Raw genomic sequence first — 24,908 nt, 5'->3', positions numbered from 1 at the left:
GGAGAGGGTTGTCTGTGTACATGAGGCAATTGTAACATTGCCTCAATATTCCCAGATTCACCAGCTGAGCAGGAGAGGACGCTAGCAACTGACCCTTTGACATGCTAGAAGAAATGAAAAAGTTTGCTGTGTAACTGAGTCAGAAAGGACCTATAGGGAAGTGGGTAATCAGTAATGAATGAATGAAGATTAATAACATCAGTTAAAGAAGTTATGTCTTACCATAATGTTCCATCTGTTTTTGTTCATCTTCATTCATTCATTCATTATAACCCACCATCCCCCTCCTAAAGACTCTTGGAGGTTCAGCTGTGGTCCTTTCCTGTGCTAAGGAAATTGCTCACAGAAAGCCTCCTCTTTCTGCCTGTATTTTGTCCTGTCTGTATGGGCAAACTCAATCTGGGGTAATGTGGAGAAGGGGCACTATGGGTGTGGCTTGGCTCGAGATTTTTCTGGCTGGCGCGAGCTTGTTGCAGCAGCCTGGTTGGTTCTGAGGATGGAACCAAAACCATCAGCAATGAATGAATGAAGATGAACAGCGCAGATGGAACGTTGTGGTAAGACATAACTTCTTTTCTTTCTGCATGTTCAGTTTGGCTTGAAAATAATTTGTGAAGCTTTTCCCCTTCTTTTGTGTAATCAAGCAACAATACTCATTTTAGAAGTCAACTGATCGGAGAACAGCATCCGAATTATCAGAATAATTCGGGTTTTAAAAATGCTGTAGCTTCTCAGCCGATATATGTACATCAGGAGAGGAAGAGAACCAACAAGACTGGAGTCTTGTGATTTTAAAACATGCACCAAACCTTGCTGAGGCTGGGATTTCAGTTGAGCCCTCTTAAGTTAGTGTTGCTAGCAGTGCAGCTGCATCATCACTTTTTTTTTGTGCCTATTGTGCATATTACCATCATTACTAACCACAGCTAACCTACTCCTATCAAACATGTGTTCTGTTGTGCTGAACATTCTACCAGGAGAAGCTCTGAAAACATAAAGACAACTTTTGCAGCACTGAAACGTATGCCTACCCCCCCCCCCACCACCACCACCACCCCACCCTATGACAGGCCTACTGTTGCATGACAATGTGTAAAAAGGCTATAGCTGAATAAGTCCTGTAAAACATGCAGTTCACTGAATTATATGGAAAAGTAGCAGTTATTGGTGCATCCACTACAGGCACACTTGATGTCATTGCCCGTCCAGTTCCCCCATCTAAGCCACCACTGAGTGAAAGGGTCTCCTTTTCCTCAGATAGGGACAGCAAATAACAACTGTAGTTCTTTGTACCATTTCTGTGTTGGGGATCATCTTCCTGTGGTGGACATGTCCCTTGCAATGCTGTTTGTATTGTTCTTGTCATACAATATCATATCCATTGCCATTTGCTACAGCTTTTGCAGAGTCCTATGTCCTGTACCACTCCTTGCCACACTTCCTTCTAGATTTGTTTTTTTTTTTTTTTCAATTCAGTTGTATAGGTTATAGGTCAAATTAAAGATGGGAAAAGTTTTGAAATGATTTATTGTGGTCTCCTTTTTTTGTCACAGAAACTTGGCATTTTAACTGGTGTGTGTACCCATTTTATATCTACTGTATATGCATAAATAAGATGAGACAGTTTTCCTTGTTTTTACAAGAGTGGATGTCTATATTAATGTTCTTTACTTAAGCTATATACACGTTTTTTATAAGCAAATAGGTTTGAAAAAAATAAGAGAAAAATGATGAAAGCCATGAAAATGCTAAGCTTCTTGTATATGCAAAGACCCTAGCTTGTTTTTCATTTGGCAGATGTTCTCTGAGGGACAAGAAGTCTGCAGGTAAAAGCAGTTATCCAGGAGAGTTGTGTGCTTTCTGTTCTGAGTGGTGTTTAGAAAGATGCCCTCACGTATCTGAAAGTTGTTAGCTGTTTTTATTTTCTCATTGACTACTTTTATATGGAGACAAACTGTCTGGGGGTACAAGCAATTAATCTTGAGAGATTTTAAGCATTCTTTGCTCTGGGGAATGCAAAACGTAATAGTTTATAGTCAAGCAGTCTAGTGAAAAATAGTTTGAAATTATGGGAAGTGGGTAAATAATACTCACCAGCAGCCTTAATACTTTAATGCATTTATTAGAACAGTGCATGATTAAGTTTTATTTGCAGGTAGCTAGTGTACTTTTTCATAGGTCTAAAATTAATGTTTACTTAAAGAATACAAGATGCTTTTCACATCTGGGAGAAGAGCAGAGTTAAAAAGAACAGACAACTGGTGTTGGTGGGAACAGAGACTGTAACATGTGCTTTAGCACATGTAGCCTTAATTTTAGATCAGGTTATGCCTGTGGGTGCAGCTGTTAATTTGGGATAATTGTCCCTTTCTGAAGGGTTACCTTAATATGTTGAAAATGCACATAGTTTTGTGTGTTTGTTCTAAGTTAGTCGGGGTGGGATAGTCTGAAAATGTATTTCATTTTTTGTTTGAGGCCTTTCAATAAAGTAAAAAGTCTTAAGAAATGTGAAATAGGTTCAAATGGAGGTGAGAAAAATAACTATAAAAGATCAGCCTGCCAAATATTAGCGTGTGCATGTAAGACAAATCCTGAAAATGCACATAGAAAACTGTCATGCATAATAAATGGGAACAATAGCTTTTTATCATAATGGCTGCTCTGTCAATGTTATCTTGGAATGTAAATGGCTTACAGACATAAAGGAAAGAGTATTGAATTATGTTAAAGGGTGCAAGCGACACATTTGGAAAGAAATGAGCCTGTGAATTAGGCAAAAGATTTCAGGATGGATATTTAGCAGACTGTCGGGGACAAAGGAAAATAGAAGTATTAAAGATATTGCCAACATCCTAGCAGATAGGTTCAGTGCTAACTTTACCCCCCTCTGACCCCCTGGAGGGCCCATCTCTATACCGGAAGAATGCAAAGTTCCTATAATCACGGCTGCACAGGTAAAAAACATACTCTCCAAAGCCAAGAACACAGCATCCATGGGACCTGACAATATCCCAGGCTGCGTTCTACACGAACTACAGAATGAACTGGCACCCTACCCAAGTACCATGTTCAATCATTGCCTCACCTCAGGCTTTGTACCCACTGAATGGTGCACCGCGACGGTTATCCCACTCCACAAAGGGGGAGCCACGATGAACCCCGGGAACTACCGCCCCATTAGCCTGACGAGCCTGGTCTGCAAGGCCATGGAACATATCATTGTGGAACTCGTAAACAAAGACATTGGTAATCTCCAAACTCTGGACCTCACCCAGTTTGGATTTGTAAAAGGCAGATCATTTCTCCTAAACCTGATTGACTTCTTTGAAGCAGTCACCAAAGCCATAGATGAGGGTAAAATGGTTCACACAGCTTATCTAGATCTCGCCAAGGCTTTCGACACCATCCCCCACTCTGGAATTATAGATAAGCTCACTAAACTAGGTATAAATCCCTATGTCACAAGATGGGTTGCCAACTGGCTCACTAACAGAACCCACACTGTGAAAGTAGCGGATTCCAAATCCAACATCAGACCAGTGACAAGTGGAGTACCACAGGGTTCAGTCCTGGGTCCTCTCCTGTTTGGTATCTACTTCTCTGAAGTGCAGGCCAACACAGAAGGTCTTTATTAACAAAGTTTGCAGATGACTGCAAACTAGGAGCCATAATCGAAACTCCTAATGATGTGGACAAACTACAAAAGGGCCTCGCTGAGACAAATACCTGGTGTCAAAGCCATGGCCTGAAGCTCAATGCCAAAAAGTGTATTGTTATCCCCTTTAGTAAAAACTATGTACCCATGAACTACCACATAGCTGGTAGTCTACTTAATGCCGAAAATGTGATGAGACCTTGGGACACAGGTGGACAGTAGTCTCTCCTTTGATAATCACATCGCCACAGTGGTCAGGAAATCCTATGTGGCTCATCTCATCACAAAAGGATTCTCATCCAGAAAAAGAGGTCATTGTCCCCCTCTACTCATCACTCATTAGACCCATTATAGAGTACAGTGCCCCTTTTGGTATGTACCTCACAAGACATCTACAACAACTGGAAAGATCACAGAAATACCACACAGAGGATTACTGGCCTCAAACAGATGCCGTATGCAGACAGTCTAAAAATAACTACAGCTTTACTCCATCGCACATCGCCTACTCAGGGGTGATCTCTGCCTAACATACAAAGCTATGTCAAACCCAGAGCTGTTGGACATGCTCCACTTAAAGAAATCCCAATCCCTCCGAGCTACACGCTCTAGGGACCTAAACCTTGTCACCACAATAAACAGAACATGCTGGAGGGATAAATTCCTGTCCCAGAGACTTCCCATACTCTGGAACAGACTACCTATCTATGTCAAACAGCGCTCCTCATTAGCACTCTTCAAGAAAGATCTTGATGATTGGATGGGAAATGGGAAATTCACCCCGGGGATCACTTCTGTGGCTCTGCTCGACAGGGGCACAGGAAAATAAATTTCTTGGGTGATGAAAGCCAGGGTACATTTTTTGGCTAGGCTTGTATGGGCCCTAGGGCCGATAGCCTAGTACCTACCCATGAACCTATTAGTTTAATCAGGGGAAGCCAACCTTCCCCCTCTAAGAGACCTAGGACTGAATTTGCCTATGATACTTCTGATCAGGATTCTGAAATTTCTGTACCCTCTGACCAGGATTTACCGTTACCTACCTATGAGGATTCTGATGCAGGGGACTCTATTCCCTCTGCTTCCCCTCCAGAGGATTTCTCTTTTGGTGACGCTTTACATGCTCTTAGGGAGCAATTCCGCTGGGAAAGCTGGATTACTCTGATTCTAAAGAGAGGCTTAGGGATTTCTTAATCCTGCCCCAACACAGGCCTTTAGCTATCCACCCTGTACTGGACATTGTTGATGATGCCTTTTCGGAATCTAGCTTGGCCCCTGACTTTTTACCTCCTGCTCCCAGAAAACCTGATAGATATTAAAGGGTTCCTGACTCTCTCAAGTTCCTTTTTAAAAATCCTACTGCGGATCCTGAGACCATTTGACAGGGACCCACGGGCATTTCGGCTACCACTGCCAAAAATCCTACCCCCTCTGATAGAGATTCCAGGGCACTAGTTGGATGAGGTAAGAAGGTATGCACTTCTGCAACCTTGGCCATTAGAGCCTTAAACTGCCAGTTTCATATGTTAAAGTATCAGCTGCATATCATTGGATTGCTTAAACAGAAAATGATTTTGATTCCTGACTGTGCTGAAAATAAGGATTTTACTGGATTTAATGCATTCTGCTGAACAAGTTGAAAAACATACTTTGCAGTGTGGTTTTGATTCACTAGAGGCAGGGCTGCTGTCACTGAGTCTGTACTTAGAAGGCATGCTTGGCTTAAGGAGCAGTCTTTGTCAGATCATGTTAAAGCTAAATTGCTGGATGCTCCCTTAAATCAGGACCGTCTGTTTGGCAACATAGCAGAAGTACTACTTAAAAAGATGGAAGAAAAAACTAAATCTATGCAAACTTAAAAATTTCCTACAGGTACAGCCTTAAAGATTTAGTAGGCATTGGCCTTCTAAGAATTGGTCCTTTCCTGCCTCTTCCAGGCCTTTTCAGTCCAAACCCAGAACCAGCAGAACACCCAGGCTTTAGTCCCAAGGTACGCACAGGACTAAGCAGTGGAGGGCTCCTACTTCCAAATCACGGAGTAGTAAGACCCCCCCCCCCCCATGGTAAACTATCTCTTTAAAACTTCCAAGCCCTTCTCAACTGACTGCTCCTTTAGTGAGAAAGATTGCTCTGCAGACAACTGGGAACTCATTACCAAGGACAAATGGGTTTTAAATAGAGTTTCCCAAGGATACAGACTTCAATTCCACGCGTTACCAACCCCAAATGGTTGGCCAGATCTACCCCCAAATCAGTGGGCAGAGTATCAAAAGCAAGAACTCTCTTTCTTAAACATAACGGCGATTCAAACAGTACCAGAAGAGGAAAAGGGACAAGATTTCTACTCAAGACTTTTCCTGGTACCCAGAAAAGACATCTCATGGCGTCCTGTCCTGGACCTTTCTATCATAAACACCTTTTTGGTGATACCAAAATTCAAGATGCTATCTCTTCACCAGTTGCTTCCTATGCTAGGTAAGGATGCCTGGTTGGCAACACTGGATTTAAAGGAAGCCTACCTGCACATCCCAATCAAGGAATCTTGCAGAAGATACCTACGCTTCAAAGCAGGCTACATGCACTATCAGTTCAGTGCACTGCCCTTTGGCTTATCTATTGCGCCCAGGATATTCAAAGTGCCTAGCTCCAGTCATTGCATTTTGCAGGCAAAGAAATATTCAAATATCTGGACAGTTGTCTATTTCAGGCAGAAAGCCAGGACATACTTTTGAATCATCTGGCGTTTGTACACAAAGTGCTAACTTGTCTTTGGTACACTATAAATGAATAGAAATCACATCCTGTACCCTGTCAATAAATTATATTCCTGGAAGCAAGCTTGAACACAACTTCCCAGATGGCTTTCCTCATGCCATAGATACAAATTCATCTGACAGCTTACTTCAAACTAATGGCCACAAAACCCCTGCTGTCTGCAAGACAAATACTACAAGCCTTTGGGTTCATTGCCTCTTGCATTCTCCTAATTCCATATGCAATATTGCATATGATGAAACTACAATGGTGTCTAAAAAGCCTATGGGGTCAACATTCTCAGGATCAAGAAGCAATGATTCCTATCATACCTTGCCTACAGTTAGAGTTCCTTTGGTGGGCAGAGGCCTGCCACCAAAACAAGGGAATTTCATTCACTCTACCCCCTGTCGCCCAAACCCTAAATACAGATGCGTCAGATTATGCATTGGGGGGGGGGGGTGTCACCTGGCAGGGAAGTTCATTCAGGGCAAATGGAACCCAAGTCAAATGCACCCTGCATATCAGTCAAAAAGAAATGTTAGCTGTACAGAATGCTCTGACAGACTTCAAGGATCAGATTCTTCCAGGACAATTAATGGTAAGGACGGACAACGCCACTGTTATGTGGTACATAAGCAAGCATACCCCCTCTGCAGACTAGCCATGGTTCTGTGGAACACAGCCTTGAGCTACCAAGTGCATTTACAGGCTCAATTCCTGCCATGGAAAGCTAAATACACTGGCAGAAGAACTAAGCAGAAATCTCATGGACCCACATGAGAGGAAACTGGAACCAAAGACGTTCAACATATTGATAAACAAATGGGGGGAGCCCAGATATAGACCTGTTTGCCCCCCCCCCCCCCCCAGAACTACTAATTGTACTAATTCTGCATAAGGACTCCCCACAAACAAGCTTGGAAAGTGGATGCCCTGTTCTTCAACTGGAAAAATCTATCAGTTTATGCCTTTCCTCCTTTGCCTCTCCAAAGTACTGCTAACGGTCAAACAGGACAAACCAAGGACGATACTGATTGCACCAGACTGGCCATGCCAACACTGGTACCCCCTCTTGTGCAGTGTCACTGCTGGCACCATGGCACCTGCCTCAGACTCCTACCCTACTGTCCCAGCAGGAGGGCCAGATTCTGCATCCTCAACTTCAATCCCTGAACCTGGCAGCCTGGCTAATTGCTTGACCTCTCCGTTACCAGCCTTCAGTAAACAAGTGTTGGGTGTCATTTTGGTGGCAAGGTGGCCTAGTACTAGAAAATCTTATGCTGAAAAATGGAAAAGATTCTGTTCCTGGAACCAAACTCAAGGGATGGGCACAGCAGCGCCCAGTTTACCTCAGATTATTCAGTACTTAACTGAGATGCTTCACAAGGGCCTTTCTTTTTCCACCATCAAAATTCATGCCTCAGCCATTTCAGCTCATTACAACACAGAACCATCCTCCTCTGCTGATCTTAATGCTATCTAAATTCCTCCTCCCATACTTAGCTTTGTGAATCTACCCAAATGTGATGACTGCAGCAGTGAAACACGAAGAACATAGTACAGTTGTGTACAGTTACCATAAATGTAGATGTTCGAGTGTATTTGCTGTTGCAGTCTTGGTTACCCTCCCTCCAATCCTCTGACTTCTTTTGGCTTTACCTCTATTCTCTTTTACTATGCTTAAAAGCTTTTTGGTGTATTTGATTTTTTGTTGGAGGTATAACCTTGCATATTTAAATTGAATTGCTTCCCATTAGGGGGGCACCTGACATCTTGGGCAAGAAAAACTGATGTAATGGCATCTGCTGCATGCTTTATACCCCTGACTACCTGACGTCATGGAAGATGGGACAGCAACTGACACAGGACCCAAGACTTTGATAGATTGACTGAGGGCTACTGCAAGCAGATAACCCAAATGTGATGACTGCAACAGTGAATACACTCTAAGATCTACATTTATCTTAAATCATGCAAACTGTGACCACTTGTTTTCTCCTTTTCCAATGATGGCCAGAAATCCCAAGCTGTTTTCCAGAGTTGTGCATACTTCCTCATCTCAAGTCTTCCAAGAGTTCTGATTGCAGTAAAGGGAAAAATGTATAGCATTTTGCTGCTTTTAAAGGTCTAGATCCCTTTTCATCCCCTTCAGATGCAGTTTTACATTTTTTTTTAGCCGAGCTTTCATTCAGGGGCAAGCTTCTCAACTATGAGTCTGGTTGGCAGCCATCTCTAATTTTCATATTAAAGATCTTTGTTTTGTAGCTTTCCTGAGATTGTCTAAAACTTCTGAAGGACCTCTGTCGACTCATTTTAGCAAAAATTAATAGCACAGTCAAGGTGGAAGAAAGTTTTTGTGTAGCTGTGCTGCAGGCATTTACCTCCCCATAATTTAAAACACATTTGTTTTAGAACAATCTGCATAGTGTTGAAATGTACTTTTAAAGTGATACTCCCCACGGAAAGATAGTACGTTAAGATGCTGACTTTAACAGAAATTTGTTGAGGATGATCACTAACAGTAAATCTACATTGTCTTCATTCCCTCACAGGAATTTATCATTTTTTTTTTCTTTTCAGAATATTCTGTGAAATTGTTTTGTTTTCTTTATAGGGTTGAGGGTAAGAGGTTATTCTCTGCAAACTATTTATGTAAAAATGCCCACCAGTTAAGTTTCCATATGACCAGCATATGTTGGACAAAACAGTGGGTGGACCCAAGCTTGTTTGGGCTTCGTAAACGCTGACCATGCCTTTTTCAACTTGTCACAAATGCATTAGAATCTGGCATATCTGATCGTACTGCCTACTGTGACCTGGCCAAGGCCTTCAATATCATCTGGTATTCTGATGTTATCAACAAGGTAATAAAATTAAATCAAAACTCCTGTTTTACCCACTGGATAAGCTGAGTGATATAACCCAGTCTGTTAGTGTGGGCTGCACCCTGTGCTCATAAAAAGTAGTTACCAGCAGTTTCCCCTTGGGGATTAATCCTAGGACCACTTCTGTTTATTTACTTCTCTGATAGCTGTTTATTATTTACTTCTCTGATAGCAAGATTGACATAAAGGATCTGTGGCTGACCAGGTTTGCAGATGACTGCAAACTTGGAGCTGTCATTAACTCCCCAGCTGACTTCAAGTTTTCTTCAGGAGGGACTAACATGCAACAGTAAGCCATGCCTGTCTTCTGGATTAAAAGCAAATAATGCAGCATTGTCGTCAAGGAAAAATGGTCACCCATGCACACACCACATAGGTGACACCCCTTTTGAAAGTTAACTCAACCTTTAGGAATGTGGACAGTTTCATTGATAATGCACTGTCCTTTGATTACCATGTATCTGCAGTTAACAGGAAATCCATTTTTCTTGCCAGACTAATCTGCATGGGTATTTCTTCCAAATCAAAGGAAGTTAATTCCTCCATTATCCAACCCTTAATAGAGTGTAGTGGCCCCTTTGGTATGTACCTCTCTAGTCATGTGGATGACTCCATTTGAGAGGTTGCAGCAGTATCTCACTAAGGTAATCAAGGGCATGACTTTCTTGAGCTGTCCAGATGACTGTAAAATGCTTTATCTCTTGTTTCCTACAGATTCTTGGGAGAGGTGATCTCTTGTCTAGCTTACAAAATCTCAACCTTCTTCACATCTGCAAAGCTAATAACACACAACCAGCTCAAGAGATCTTAGCTTCCCCAAAAACATTGTGATCTGCTGGTGAGATGGTCCATAGAAGTCTTATTTTCTGGAGTGGAATTCATTGCATACATAGCATAGTAGCTCCCTGACCTTCATTAAGCATAACCTGGAAGATTAAATGGGCATTCTTGAATACACCTCCCAAGTCTGATCCCTTGGTCCCTCCTGGAAAGGGGTTGAAACTAGCTATACTTCGATCATGTCGGTGTTTACCTACAGTTCTGGGATATTGTCTGGATGCAAGTGGTCCTCGGGATCAAAAGCCTAATATTGATTTTTGAAGCTACAATCATAAATGATGTAAATTACTATTAGTGATCTCCGATATGAATTGCAGTTGTGATAAGTATCTTGCACAATTTTTCTGTGCTTGATTACTTCAAAAATTAATTTGCAAAGGATAGAACTGAGGAATTAGGGGTGCCATTCCATTTACAGCACTTTGCCAGTGATTTTTTGAGATCATCCAAGGATGTGTCAAGCAGGACATGAGAAATTTGTTCTTGTAGTAGGCTGTTGCATTGTTTAAGATCTGAGTTAACATTGTTTGCGAGTGTAATTTTTCTTTCCTTCTGTTTAGCTGAAGTGTCCTGATAATGGCGATAGTTCCGACAACAATTCTTCCCTCAACATGCATGTAATTCCCATGAACACTATTGCTGAGGCTGTTATAGAGATGATCAATCGAGGACAGATTCAGATCACAATAAATGGATACAGCATTAGCAACGGATTGGCTACCACCCAGGTAAGAATGCTAAACCTGTTGCATGTGTCTTGATGATGTAGCATGTACTTTCAATGTCTACCTTCAACATGTTCATTTTCACTGAAAGCAAGTAGATGTTTTGAGCAGAAAAATACATTGGTGAAGTACCGAAAGCTTGTACTTCCAAAGTGAAGTGTAAAAATTTGCATTAATTTGCTGCTGCTGATCCTCTGTCATTATGTTTTTTGGGGAGATTTTTGTGCATTTTGGTAGCACATGACTCCATTCAGGCCGTAGAGATTCCTAGTTGGTCCCCCCCCCCCCCAACAGAATTATCATATACTCCTCAAATAACAGTTATCTGCAGCACTCTTTTTGCCAAGAGAAAGAGGTTTCAGCAGTCTTCCCAGGTTCACACCCCTTCCTTAAGGGATGTCTTCCCACTGAATCTGAGAGGCCACCTATACAAGGAGCTTACTTCAGATTTTCAGTACCATGAAGGCTTACCAAGTTTTAGCGCCTAACTATTTTTTGAGGCCCCCTTTCACAAATTATCTTGAAGGTGAAATAGTGGCACTGAATGGCAGGCAGCCACAGTGATCCCCCTCCCAGTGTTTTGCCCTTATGGCCCACTGTTGTCTTTGAAGTTTTTTTTTTTCATGGCATCATTTCATATTGTCACACTGTAGCAATTTGAGACCACTAAGAGGAACTTTTATTGAGCTCTTTGAAGAGGTCATGAGGGGATGCCATTATACAAAAAATGTGTATTCCTGGAGTAGTTAAGGTGTTTCTTGTACAGGTCTTGAGCTAGACTTATAGGTTGAAGTTCACATAAGGGTTCATCAGAGTATGGGCACATGAACAGGGCTTTTGTTGATGTGGTGTGCTTGCCCCTAATGGACAGTAGCACCAAGCCTGCTAGGGTGACTGAACAAGGAGGCCATCCTGCTTCCCATTTTCTATGGTTTCCCACATCATAACATTGGCTACTTTTTTCATTTTCAAGTGATGGATCTATGATTCTCTGGTTGGTTGGAGGAGTTCTTCAAAAAGAAACTTCTCATTTACCAGTAGCACCCACCAGTGGCATTGAATGTTTTTTCTTTGGCAATTTAAAGACTTTTGTATCTGTTGTGCAGAATTCTGTTGAGCTCATTTAAAAGTTTTCTTCCAGCAGTTTTATCTGTAGGTGTCATGGGGGTACACCCAAAAAGATTGACAGAACACAGAGCCTAACTCCTGTCCAGTGATAACTGTAAAGCTTGATCTGTGTGATTCTCAGTTGCTGTCAGGGTCTGCAAGTCTTCACCCCCCTTTCTGTTGTGTGGAGCATGCTGATTCCCACTGGTTGTTAAACATTAAGGCTTCTGAATGCCCTATGACCTCTGGATGGACAGGCAATTTGCTTTCCCAGTTTCCAAATGCTTTATATCGTGCATGGGTCCATTCAAAGTCTGTGGTATGATCCCAGTTATTCTCATCAAGGCTAATATATAATTATCAACCATGGGATGTGTAAGGCCAATAAAGATCAAACTGGATAGGTTAATTCAGGCACCAAAAGGGAAGTTGGCTAGGCTTAAAATGGCCATGAAGGGCAGCTAGCGTAGTACTTGCCTGTTACCTTCTACAGTGGCATTTAGTTAGTGACAGTAGATGAAATATTTGCGCCATCCGAAACCATCTGCAAACATTTCCCTGCCCATCATTAAGTTCGCTATAAAGTCTGTGTAGAACTCCCTGTACAAGATGCAGTCTGTCTGGATGGACAGGAGATTTGCTTCCCCAGCAGTGTATTTTTTGGACCACTACTTGGCAGACATATTTTAGATGACTTATTTCCCACCACTGTTGTGAATTCTTTCCAAGTGTGGAGTCTAAGCACTTTTCCATTTAATGGTGATGGGGGCTATGATAGTACACAGGTCATTCACATTAACAACCAAAATGAGCACATTTCCTTGAATTGGTCGAGAGGCAGTTATGTTCTCCCAGATTCTAATGAGAAAATAATTTTAAAATCTGAAACATTGTGAGAATTGTAAATCATCCCTTTGGTTGACATTGGTAATCAATGATGCTCAGGTCAGAACAGCTGCTTTTTATATGGCATTGAGGAGATTGTTACAGCAGCCCATCTCCTGAGGTGCAACAGCAGTTATTAAATGCTTCCTTTAACATTTATGACCTGTTTGTCAAAAAGAGTTAAGAAGCCTGTCTACATTTGAAGACAAAATAAAAGAATGTGTCATAAGGTTTGCTGCAGTAGTACCATTCAGTCTTTTGAAAAGGATTACTGAAGCATTAAGTCATTGCATTTGGGTTATTTTCCCATTAGCCATAATTCAGCTTTCAGTTTCCATATAAGCATTCCATTTTTACTGCAGTTCAGAACCATTATGTCTGATGTCCTTTTCATTCTTCTTCAGTGATGCGTCTCTGATCAGGTTACCGGATCTGACTAGGCCGCTTTCTCAAGACTTTGGATCACAGTTTCGAGCTCCTCCCTCTTCCCATAATGCAGTACAGCATCCCTAATTACCCAGATCTCATTTGCTGCCATAATGGTGAGACAGAAGATTACAAAGTTCGAGCAGTAAGAAGTCTTTTTTGCCTATAATTATCCTGTTTCCTGTTCTGGTTCTTTATTCTGTTTTCTTAAAGCTTCTTTCCTGACTCAGTAGTCGCTTGTGGCTAGAAATGTTCTTTTCCATCTTTTTTTTTTTTTTTTTTACTATTTATGATGTGGTGCTTTGGTTTTTATTGTAAAGGAGTAGGATCAGTGACTTCCATCATCTTCCCTTTCACAGTTAATTTTTCTTGGTTGCTTATTTATAATCCATCTTCATGTCTTCACAGTTTTACTGGCAGACAGGTACTGAATATTCGGCAGACTTTGATTCCTTTTCTGGCACTGATTGCTATCTCGCTTTACCTGGTATCTTTAGATGCCCCCCCCCCCCTTTTCCTTCTTGTAGTCCTTTTTAGTTTGTTGCTGCGAGAGAGAGTAGGGACTGTAACTTTGACTGTTCTCTGTTTCGTAGACTGATATGTTTTTTGCTTGTGTTTCACTGTCCTCATAGGGGTAGGGCCGTAAGAGTTTTGTTATGGGCTCTAGCTGCTGCTGGATTTCTGTTTTTGGCGGTAAGAGGTCACCATGCTTGCCTCTCTACTGTATATTGTTTAGCAGTGTGTCCGTTTAGTTTTTCTAGTAAAGTGCTGATTTTGCCTCATTTTTGGCCTGTTACTCATAAAATTGTGGTTTTCTGTCAAATCCTTACCAAATCTTTGAGGAATGCAGTCAAAAAGTGACAGACTTTTGAGATTCAGACTTAATACTCTTCAGAAGATTGATAATGCAAAACCTATTATGCAGTATTTTAAAATGGTTCATATTTTTGGGACTTTGTTCTTTTATGGCTTTGTACAGAGAGAAGTTTTCACAGGCAGCGACTTCCTTTCTTGTACCTGGTCACTGCAAATGAGCTTAATTTTTCTACTGTTCTCGTTGGGGCTCACACCCCCACATAAGAATTAATAATAAAAAAAAAAAAACGCTCAGTGAGGATCTTGGATTCTTTCATTGAATCTGTAGATCCTAGGGCCTCCTTCAGATCCTAAGTTCCTCTCAGATCTGACAGGTGAGGTCCCTTTAATGTTTTCTCTCATCTGGTTTATTTATCTGATCCCAAGCCTTCAGATCCAACTAGATAAAGATGTTCTTCGATTTTCACTGTTGCAGTCATTACATTAGGGTAATCCTGCTGGCAGGTTGCCCTCAGTCGACTTGAATTCCAAAGTCCTGGGTCCTGCGTCGGCTGCTGTCGCCTCTTCCCTGACATGTGGTCATTAGAGGTATAAAAGATGCGGCTGATGCCATTTTCTTTGATCTTTCTTGCCGCACGGTGCCCAAAGCAGAAGCAGTTCGCAAGTGCCGGTCGGCCGACTCCTGAGATTTTCGTGTTCGAGTTTCAGATCCGAAGTCTTCAATAAAGCTAAGTACCCCGTTGGGGAAACTTTTTTCTTGCTCCAGACCGATGTCAGAAAAAGTTAATAATTGTATTTCTTGTGGAAAGCAAATACCTCATAAGAACTTTCATTCTTACTGTATTTCTTGCCTAGGCCCTGATCACAACGTTGCTGGTTGTCGGTTTTGTGCTAGATTTAACCAACGCAGTATTAAGCGTTGGTATGATTTTGCTTTAAACTATTTTGGACACCGGTTTAATTTTCCAGAAATGTCGTCGGATAGCCAATCCAACTACCGGAGTTCACAAAAAAAGCAAAGAAAAGGAGAGAGACAACCGAGGCCCAAAACAGATGATGAAGCTTCTCCTATGCCAGTCGCCAGTTCTCAGTGAGGGGCTTTTGCAGCCCCTGACACCCGCTACTTTAGACTCGCAGCCCGCTACCGACTCCCACGTGGAGTTGGCCATGCCGCTGGACATTCAAGGTATTGGAGCCTCAGATACTATACCTTCAGATGGGTCCGGAGCCGCTGAGAAGGCACCGGCTTCTGAGTGTGTATTCAGACCTAAACATCTTTACATTAAGCCAACCTCAGCTTCAAAGGCAAAGAATAAAGCACCTTCTAAAGCAAAGAAACAACCTCAAGACCACGTGGACAGGCCTCTATGCCCAAAAAACAGATGCTCAAAATGGCTGAAGACTTAATTACCTTGGTCAGGGGGTTCCCATCCCCCTCCTGATGAGGCCTAGGCAAGAGACTGACTATGAATCTTCAGATCAGGTATCTATTTCTTATGATTCCTCTTCTGATCAGGAATATTCTGTTCCTCCTATGAGGATTCTGATGCTGAAGAATCTATACCTTCAGCTTCTCCTCCAGAGGACTATTATTTTGGGGAAATCTTGCATACCATGAGGGAGCATTTCCACTGGGAGAGCCAAGATTTTTCAGAATCTAAAAAGAGGCTCTGGGATTTCCTTTTACTACCTCAACACAGGCCACTAGCCATTCCACCTGTGTTAGATATTGTAGGTGATGTTTTCGGAGTCTAGTCTTACCCCTGACTCCTTACCTCCATCTCCTGTTAAGCCTGACAGATATTATAGGGTTCCTGACTCTCATAAATTCCTTTTTAAAAACCCTGCTGCAGACCCAGAAACTATTTCACAGGGTCCCAAAGGAGTTGAGGCTTCCACTGCAAAAAAACCCTACCCCCTCTGACAAAGATTCTAGGGCACTGGATAGATGAGGAAAAAAGGTTTACACATCTGCTACCTTGGCTATAAAGGGCCTTAAACTGTCTATTTCATTAGCTGAAATATCAGCAACATGTCATGGCATTGCTTAAACAGAAAATGTTATTCAAGTCTGAATGTGCTGAAAACAAGAAAATGCAGGATTTATTGCATGCAGCTGAACAAGTTAGAAAGCATACTTTGCAATGTGGCTTTGATTCTTTGAAGGCCTCTTGCAGGGCCGCAGTTATGGGTTCTGTAATTAGGAGGCATGCTTGGTTAAAGGAACAAAAGCTGCTTCATCTTGTCAAAGTTAAATTATTAGATGAACCTTTACAGCATGATACTTTGGTATTAAGGCAGAGGAGGTGTTAAAGAAAATGGAGGACAAAGCTAAATCTATGCAAACTGTCAAAGATGGTTTACAAGTACAGCCACCTAGGTTTAGTAGACACTGGCCTACAAAGAATTGGTCCTTTCCTGTGTCAGACGGACCTCAAAGGGGGCAGATCCAGACACCCTAGAGGCAGATCCCAGGTGCAAGGTTCCTACAGGTCAAAGCAGTGGGGTGCTTCTACCTCCAAAGTTGGAGAAAACAAATGACAACCATACAGGAAACAGTCCCAATGACTTCCCCCTGCCTTCACCAAGCACTTATCTCCTGGCAACACCCTTAGGGGGAAAATTAGCACTTTTTTTCTCAAAATTGGCACATTATAACCCAGGACAAGTGGGTTCTAAATATCGTGTCACAAGGGTACAAGTTCTATTTCCATACCCTGCCAAAGGCAAACGGCTGGCCAGATCTGCCAAAAAAATCAATGGGCAGAGGCACAAAAACAAGTCTCATCCCTCATGGACATGGGGGCCATTCAGCAAGTACCAGAGCAAGGACAAGGATTTTACTCGACTGTTCCTGGTACCCAGAAAGTACAAGACCTGGAGACAAATACTGGACCTATCTATTCTGAACACATTCCTGGATATACCAAAATTCAAGATGTTGACTTTGCAGCAGCTTCTGCCCGTGCTGGGCAAGAGCGCTTGGCTGGTTACTCTAGACTCAAGAGGCATACCTGCATGTCCCAATCAGACAATTATGCAGAAGATACCTCAGATTCAAGGCTGGCTATATGCATTACCAATTCTCTGCACTGCCCTTTGGCTTATCTACTGCACCCAGGGTCTTTACAAAGTGTCTGGCACCAGTAATTGCATTCTGCAGACAGAGGAATACAAATATATCTTTACTTGGACGACTGTCTGATTCAAGCAGAGAACTAGGACATTCTTCTACAGCATCTGGCGTTTGTGAAAAGATTTCTAACATGCCTAGGGTACACAGTCCACGAAAAGAAACCAAAACTAGTACCCTCTCAAGAGATAATATTCCTGGGTGCAAGCTTAAATACAACTGCCCAGATGGCTTATCTCACGCCAGACAAACAAAGGCAACTGACAATCTATTTCAAAATGTTGGCAACAAAGGCCCAGTTACCTGCAAGAAAAATTCTGCAGGCTTTGGGCTTCATGGCATCCTGCATCCTACTAATTCCATATGCCAGACTGCATATGACGAAACTTCAATGGTATCTAAAAAGTGTTTGGACTCAACATTGCCACATTCTGGAAGCAATGATTACTCTCATTCCCTGCCTACAACAGGAGTTTTGATGGTGGGCAAAGGTTGGTCACCAAAACAAGGGACAGCCATTCACATTACCCCCAACCAGGCAGACACTAACAACTGATGCATCAGATTATGCCTGGGGGGCCCACATGGCAGGAAGATGCGTTCAGGGCACATGGTCCTCAGCCCAAATGCATCTACATATCAATCAAAAAGAGATGCTAACTGTTCAGAATTCCCTGACAGCCTTCAAGAACCTACTTAATCCGGGACAACTACTGATAAAGACAAACACCACCACGGTCATGTGGTATATAAACAAGCAGGGGGGCACACATTCTTACCCCCCTTTGCAGACTAGCCATGACTTTGTGGGACACAGCATTAACTTACCAAGTACATCTGTAGGCACAATTCCTGCCAGGAAGGAAAAATACTGCGGCAGACGAACTAAGCAGAAACCTCATGGATCCCCACGAGTGGCAGCTGGATCCACAAGTCTTCAGCATGATAACAAGGAAATGGTGATGCCTGGACATAGATCTGTTTGCCTCCCCTCACAACTTCCAACTAAAAAGATTCTGCACAAGGACTTAGCACAGACGAGCATAGAAAGTGGCCGCCCTATCAGTATATGCCTTTCCCCCACTGCCTCCCCTCCCCAAGGTACTCCTAAAGGTCAGACAGGAGAAGCCAAAAATGATACTGATTGCCCCAGACTGGCCCCGCCAGTACTGGTTTCCAGTCCAAAAGAACTTGTCTCAATGCCCAGCTTGGACCTTACCTCAAATACCTCATCTACTGTCCCAGGAAAACAAACAGATCCTGCACAGCCAACTCAGGACTTTAAACCTGGCAGCATGGCGGATAATGTAGTCGTACAAAACGCACTTCTTAGTAAAGCTGTGATGTCATTTTGGAGGCCAAAAGGCGTAGTACTAGAAAATCTTATGCTGTAAAATGGAAGAGAGTCTGTGCTTGGAACCAGGCAAAAGGAACTGCTACAGCTGTGCCGTATATTCCTCAGATTTTGCAAACTTAACTGAGATGCTGGACATAGGGCTATCTTTTTCATCTATTAAAATTCATGCCACTGCCATTTCGGCTCATTACAATACAGAGCCACCAATCTTTTCTCATCCCTTATCAAAACAGTACCTCAGAAGAGCCAAAAATTTAGGGCCTCCAAGGAGATCACCAATGCCTGCATGGGACCTCAACTATGTCTTGGAAAAACTCACCCTGCCTCCTTTTGAGCCAGCTGCTACTGCTGATATAAAGTTTTTATCTTGGAAAACAGCTCTGCTCCTAGCAATAACTTCTGCAAGATGAGTTTCAGAACTACAGCCACTCATGGCTGTGGAACCTTTTATCATTTTTTATCCAGACAGAGTCTGAGGACAAACTCAACATTTATGCCTAAGGTGGTATCCAGTGTGGATCTTAACCAAACTATTAATCTGCCAACTTTTTATCCAAATCCACAGAACAAGGGGGAAGGAATTCTGCATTCTTTGGACGTACACAGATAGCTTGGATTCTACTTGGACAGAACCAAAGTTTTCAGAAAAACAGAGCAATTACTAGTGGCATATGCTGCAGGATCACAAGGAAAGGCCATCTCAAAGCAGACTATTTCAAAGTGGATAGGCTACTGCATTTGTTTCTGCTACTTACACCATGGCAAGCCAGTGCCTAAGGGCATTAGGCCACATTCAACCAGAGCTGCAGCCACTTCAGCAGTCTTTCTCAGGGGAGTACCAACCAATGACATTTTAGAGGCTGCTGCTTGGAGTTCAGTGCACACCTTTACAAAGCATTATCATCTGCCACTCTGCTCTAAATCCAGGGCAGGCTTTGCCACTGCAGTTCTGCAGGGCCTCTTAGCCGCTCCTAATGCTCCCATCCATAGCTTTGGGACTCTACCCAAATGTAATGACTGCAACAGTGAAACACGAAGAACATAGTACAGTTGTGTACACTTAACATAAATGTAGATGTTAGAGTGTATTCACTGTTGCAGTCCAGGTTACCCACCCGCCATCCCCCTTTCTTCTGATGGAACTTATATTTCCTTCTCTGATTTATGCAACCTATGTGGTGTATTTGCTTGTAGATGAAGGTAAAGTTTATATTGGTGCATGTATTTACACACACACACACAAACATATACATATATATATATATATATATATATATATATATATATATATACATATACATACATACATACATATATATATATATATATATATATATATATATATATATATATATATATACACACACACACACATATATATAATATATACACACACACATATATATAATATATACACACACACATATATATATATATATATACACACATATATATATATATATATATATATATATATATATATATATATATACACACACATATACACACATATATATATATATATATATATATATATATATATATATATATATATATATATATATATATATATATATATATATATATATATATATCTATCTATAAATTTTGGCTACCCTTTTAGGGGGCACCTGACATCTTGGGCAAGAAAAACTAAAGCAAATGGCGTCTGCTGCATCTTTTATACCCCCGACGTCAGGGAAGAGGCGACAGCAGCCGACGCAGGACCCAGGACTTTGGAATTCAGGCCGACTGAGGGCAACCTGCCAGCAGGATTACCCTAATGTAATGACTGCAACAGTGAATACACACTCTAGCATCTACATTTATGGTAAGTGTACACAATTGTACTTTTTTGTAGGAGAGACAAGGGTTAGGAAAAACTCCTTTGTATCCTAAGTTTAATCCCTTCAAATCTTGTAAAATATCACCATTCTTGTTTGAATCTTACATCTAGGATCAGACATATACCTTTGGAACAAGAATTGCTGCCCTTTGTCAGATTCTGAGACCTTGGATCCTACTGAGTGAAGTTTGGGCAGGATGCACAAGGTCTCTGATGGCATCCTGAGTTCAGAGGTGGTTGAGGACGCTTTGTTTCCTGAATTTTCCCTACTTGGATCCGATCAATTCCACCATTGTTCTTTTTGGGATCCTAAGACTAGGATCTGACAGATACCATGTGAGAAAGCAGAACTAGACAGTTGGATAAGCAGCTTCTCGATTGCTGTGTCCTTCTCCTGATCAGAACTTCCCTTTGATCCAAAGGTTTCGTTTTTTTATTTCTTCTTCTCTTCTGTTCCTTTCCATGACCCTTGAGTGTCCAGACCCTTGTCTCACATTTTTCTTTGCTGTCCAACACGGAATGTGTGATTTCCTGTTATAAGTTAGCTGAGCATTTGGGTCACTAGTTAGGATGTGCTTTCACTCAGTCTTCATATTTCTGAGAAGGGCAAGTGCTGGTTGGTCTACACCTGTTGTTTTGGCCCGGGAGTCGTGCTGACCCTAAAACACTGGACCTTCGTTTTTTTGGTGGGGCCCAGTTATGTCTGACTCCATCTCACTGTCATAGGATCCCCCTTCTCAGAATTCATTTTGCTGTCCGACACAGAGGTTCCAAAATGAAGTTGGTCATCTTCCTACAGATATAGCTCAGTAGAGACATCTTTCCCTAGTCGATTCTACTTATTTACTGGCAGGGACTCCCCTTTCTTTTGCCATTCTTCCATTGCCAATCTCTGCCCAATTTCCCGCTAGTAATAAACTATTAGGAACGGGCCCCATGGAGGAGAGGAGGATTTTCCAGACTTTATGTTGCAGTGTCCCCTTTTCCTGGATTTCTATGGAACACGGTTCATAGAGAGAAATGTCACTAGACAGAAGCTGAGGGTTCAGAGTCCTGCTGTCATCCTCTCAACAGGGGTCGGAACTTTGCCTTATTCTGATAGCATTAGTTCCTCAGATGTTTTTACTGTGAGTCTGCCTCCTTCCTTTGAACTTCTCTGGACATTGGTGATTCACGGTTCAAAAACTTCGAAATTCTCCAGGTTGTTAATCTGCGAAGGGTTCAAAAGGAGTAAATTTCTCGTAGCATTCTTAGGGTGCCTTATGTCCTTCCCTAGCATACTGTAGAAACCTTTTTTCATATATGCCTACATCACACCATGGCTGCATTCAATAATCCCCTTGCAAGCATCCTCAGGATTCATGCGGGATACATTCTGTGATGATGTGAGGTGTTGTCAGCTATGCAAGGATAAGTAGGTTATTGGTTATGTGACATGTATAGCTAGCTGGAGTTTTTTAAACAATTATATGTTGTTTGTATATCAAACTGATTTGTACATATGTTTGTGTTGAAAAATGTATTTGTAAAGCTGCTTGTGTTCAAAAGTTACCAACAGTGTGTCCTGCTGGACAGAAAAAGAAATATACTTGTATGTCAGACTGCATTATAACTGTTGAAATTAATATTGTAACAGAAGATGTCCTTTTATTCTCATGTTGCAGTATTCTAAACATGAGTGATCCAGAGACTAAAATGTCTGCCAGAGAATGGCTTACTAGTTCCTGTAGGAAGAGTGGAAGTGGGACATTCACTTGTAACAAAAAAAGATGCACACAATATTTCCAGATGCAGCTTTCTGCATCAAGCACAGTTTCACTTAAGAGCACCCAGGGAATGCACTCAGTCCGGGGTCTGGGTTTCCTCCTCTATCTGTCCGGATCCCCGGTACGACTCCACACTGACACAGCTAAAGAGTTGAGTCCTCAGCAGAGTGTCCAAGACAAATCCTCCACCACACTCTGTGAAACCAGTCCTGTGTCTCCCTGCTCCAGGTAGCTGACACACACACTGAGATTTGATTTTTGACACACACACCCGCCCCCACCCACCTACCTGGGAAAGGCTGGGGCAGATTCACTAGGTATGCCCCCTTCTGCCCATACTGTAAGGTAGCTAAACTGACACCAGAAACTCAAAGGACAGCTACTCTAAGTCTCTTAAACAAGGATGCCCAATTGTACTGAGTTAAAGTAATATTAATACAAATTATAGTGTTTGACCAATGCTGAAATGCTTTCAGAGTGACCACAGAGTCACCAAATAGATACAAGTATGCTCAAAGTTTAAAAACAAACTGGCAAACCAAACTTAGAAATGGAAAAACTGGGCAGTTGCGAGTATGCAGTCAAAATAAATTTATTAAAGCGCTTTTCGTCAGCTCTTAACAGCTGACTTCATCAGAACAAGATCCATTATTACAAGACTGATATATATATATATATATATATATATATATATATATATACACACACAAACACACATAGTAGTTAATTGATTAACACTAAAGTAGTAAAATACATTACTTAGTTCCAGTCTTGAGGTATATTCCCATCAAATTAATCATGAACAATTCGAAGAAATACCACCAACATTAAATAAGCAATTTTTAAACCATATTAAATAAAATAAATAACCTTATTGGAAAAAACCTAGTTAAAAAGACACACACACAGCTCTCCGCATGGAAACTGTCACACAGATTTCCATGCAACTTAATGGAACCATAGCATTACGTGAAGGAATGCAAGTAAATGTATAATATAGTGATTTCTTTTTTATAATTATTATTATCATCATTTTTATGTCACTTGATATAGTCATGTCTTTTCACCTCTTCAGGCTGTTTAATTTCAATATACTACTAATTGAACAAGCATCGTTTAACCCTGGGGAACTATATGCATTTAGTCTAATCTGCCAGGTTAACTCAAGTTCCTCGAGTTTGAGGTCTGGAGCCTCCTCTGATGTCTACTTTAACTTGATCAATAATGAGGAACTTAAAGGAATGGTCCTTGTGACTGGAAATGTGTTTTGCTAATGCATTATCGGGTTAAATTTTTTTTATAGCGTATAGATGTTCATACATCCTGTCGCGTAATCTTCTCTCAGTTTTGCCTACATAATACACTGCACAGGATGAGCACTTTGCTAAATATGTTACAAAGGTGGAATTACAATTATATCTACCCTTTAGTTTATATGTTGTACTATTGATTTGAAAGATATTAATTTCATCTACATATTTACAGTAGTTGCAATTAAGGCATTTCGACATGCCTGGGTTCCTTACTATTACTATATCCTGTTTTTCTAATAATGATTTAAGATTCTTTCCTTTTCTAAAGGTCACCGTAGGGCCATCACCTATTTTCTGATAAGATGTCAGGATACATCTTAAATAGGTTCCAATTCTTTCTTAGAATAGCTAAACATTGATTACTATGTCTACTAAAGGTGGTGATGAAGTTAGTAGGAATGTTGGTATCACTTGAACTTCTATCTGTAGGAATATCTTTACTAACATTTAGGTCCACATTAACCTCTAATTTACTTCCTGGACTTATAGGCAAGGTGGTTGATTTAATACTAAGTAGTGGTGTATATACATTGTTACTTTTTATCCATAACTTCTTGGATAAGTGTATCCAATAAGGATTCGGGGTACCCTCTGTGGAGGAACATATTCTTAATTAAATCACACTCCTCACAAAATTCATCATCTAAGCTGACAATTCTAGATGCTCTTACTAGTTGCCCCTTGATGACCGATTTCTTTTGATGAAATAGGTGACTGCTCATATAATGTAAGAAAGTGTTAGAATGTGTTTTTCCTATGTATCCTAGCTGTATAGGAATTCAAAACATAATTCCATATCCTGGTAACTCAAAATCAGAATTTATATTACTGTGATAGTCTGCTAATACACCCAAAGTAGGTGAGTTCACCCCTTCATTAATACTAATGTTCATTAGCACATCAGATCCTAATTGGAAACCTGGTTCCTGTATTTGTTGTATGTTTTTTTGCCTTTGAAGTGAGTCTGTTGGAAGCTCCTCTGTTTTGGCCTGGCCCCTGCAAAGGCGCCGTTCTGAAAATTTTGATGATGATGTTGTGAATTATTGACTGTACAGCATTGTCTGTACTTAGAAAAATCAAATGCTTAAACGCCTCACGCTTAGGATGGATCCCGAGTTTGCTGCCCAAGCTGAACAACCTAGCAAGAAGTCCAAGGTCTGCAAGCCTTCTCCAGATGTCGTTCCGCCTTTGGATGTTCCGCCGGCTGCCTTTCTAGGGGCCGAGGGACACCCGGTTACTCCTATTCTGATGGTTCCTCTGGAAGAGGCCATGTCAGTAGCCGCAGAGAGCATGTCAGCAGAGTTGATACAGATGTCGGCCATAACAGAAATCGAGGGGGAACCACTGCTTGATATGGCCAACTGAGATTCACCACTTTGCTCAAAACATATAGCCAA

At 41.5% G+C, this 24,908-nt stretch overlaps 1 protein-coding gene across 1 annotated transcript in view; it reads left to right on the top strand.

Moving 5' to 3' along the window:
- Positions 1-24,908, top strand: part of OGT (O-linked N-acetylglucosamine (GlcNAc) transferase) — a 2,411,396-nt gene that overhangs the window by 1,910,837 nt on the left and 475,651 nt on the right. The window contains exon 18 of the mRNA XM_044057256.1: positions 10,698-10,865. Within this exon, the coding sequence (XP_043913191.1) occupies positions 10,698-10,865 (168 nt within the window). The remainder of the gene's footprint in view (positions 1-10,697; positions 10,866-24,908) is intronic.

The sequence above is a fragment of the Protopterus annectens genome, chromosome 15.part0 (genome assembly GCF_019279795.1).
Source record: "Protopterus annectens isolate FY-2018-M chromosome 15.part0, PAN1.0, whole genome shotgun sequence".
Taxonomy (NCBI): Eukaryota; Metazoa; Chordata; order Ceratodontiformes; family Protopteridae; genus Protopterus; species Protopterus annectens.
Note: the sequence above shows the minus strand (reverse complement) of the source record. Positions and strands in the feature narration are given on the sequence as shown.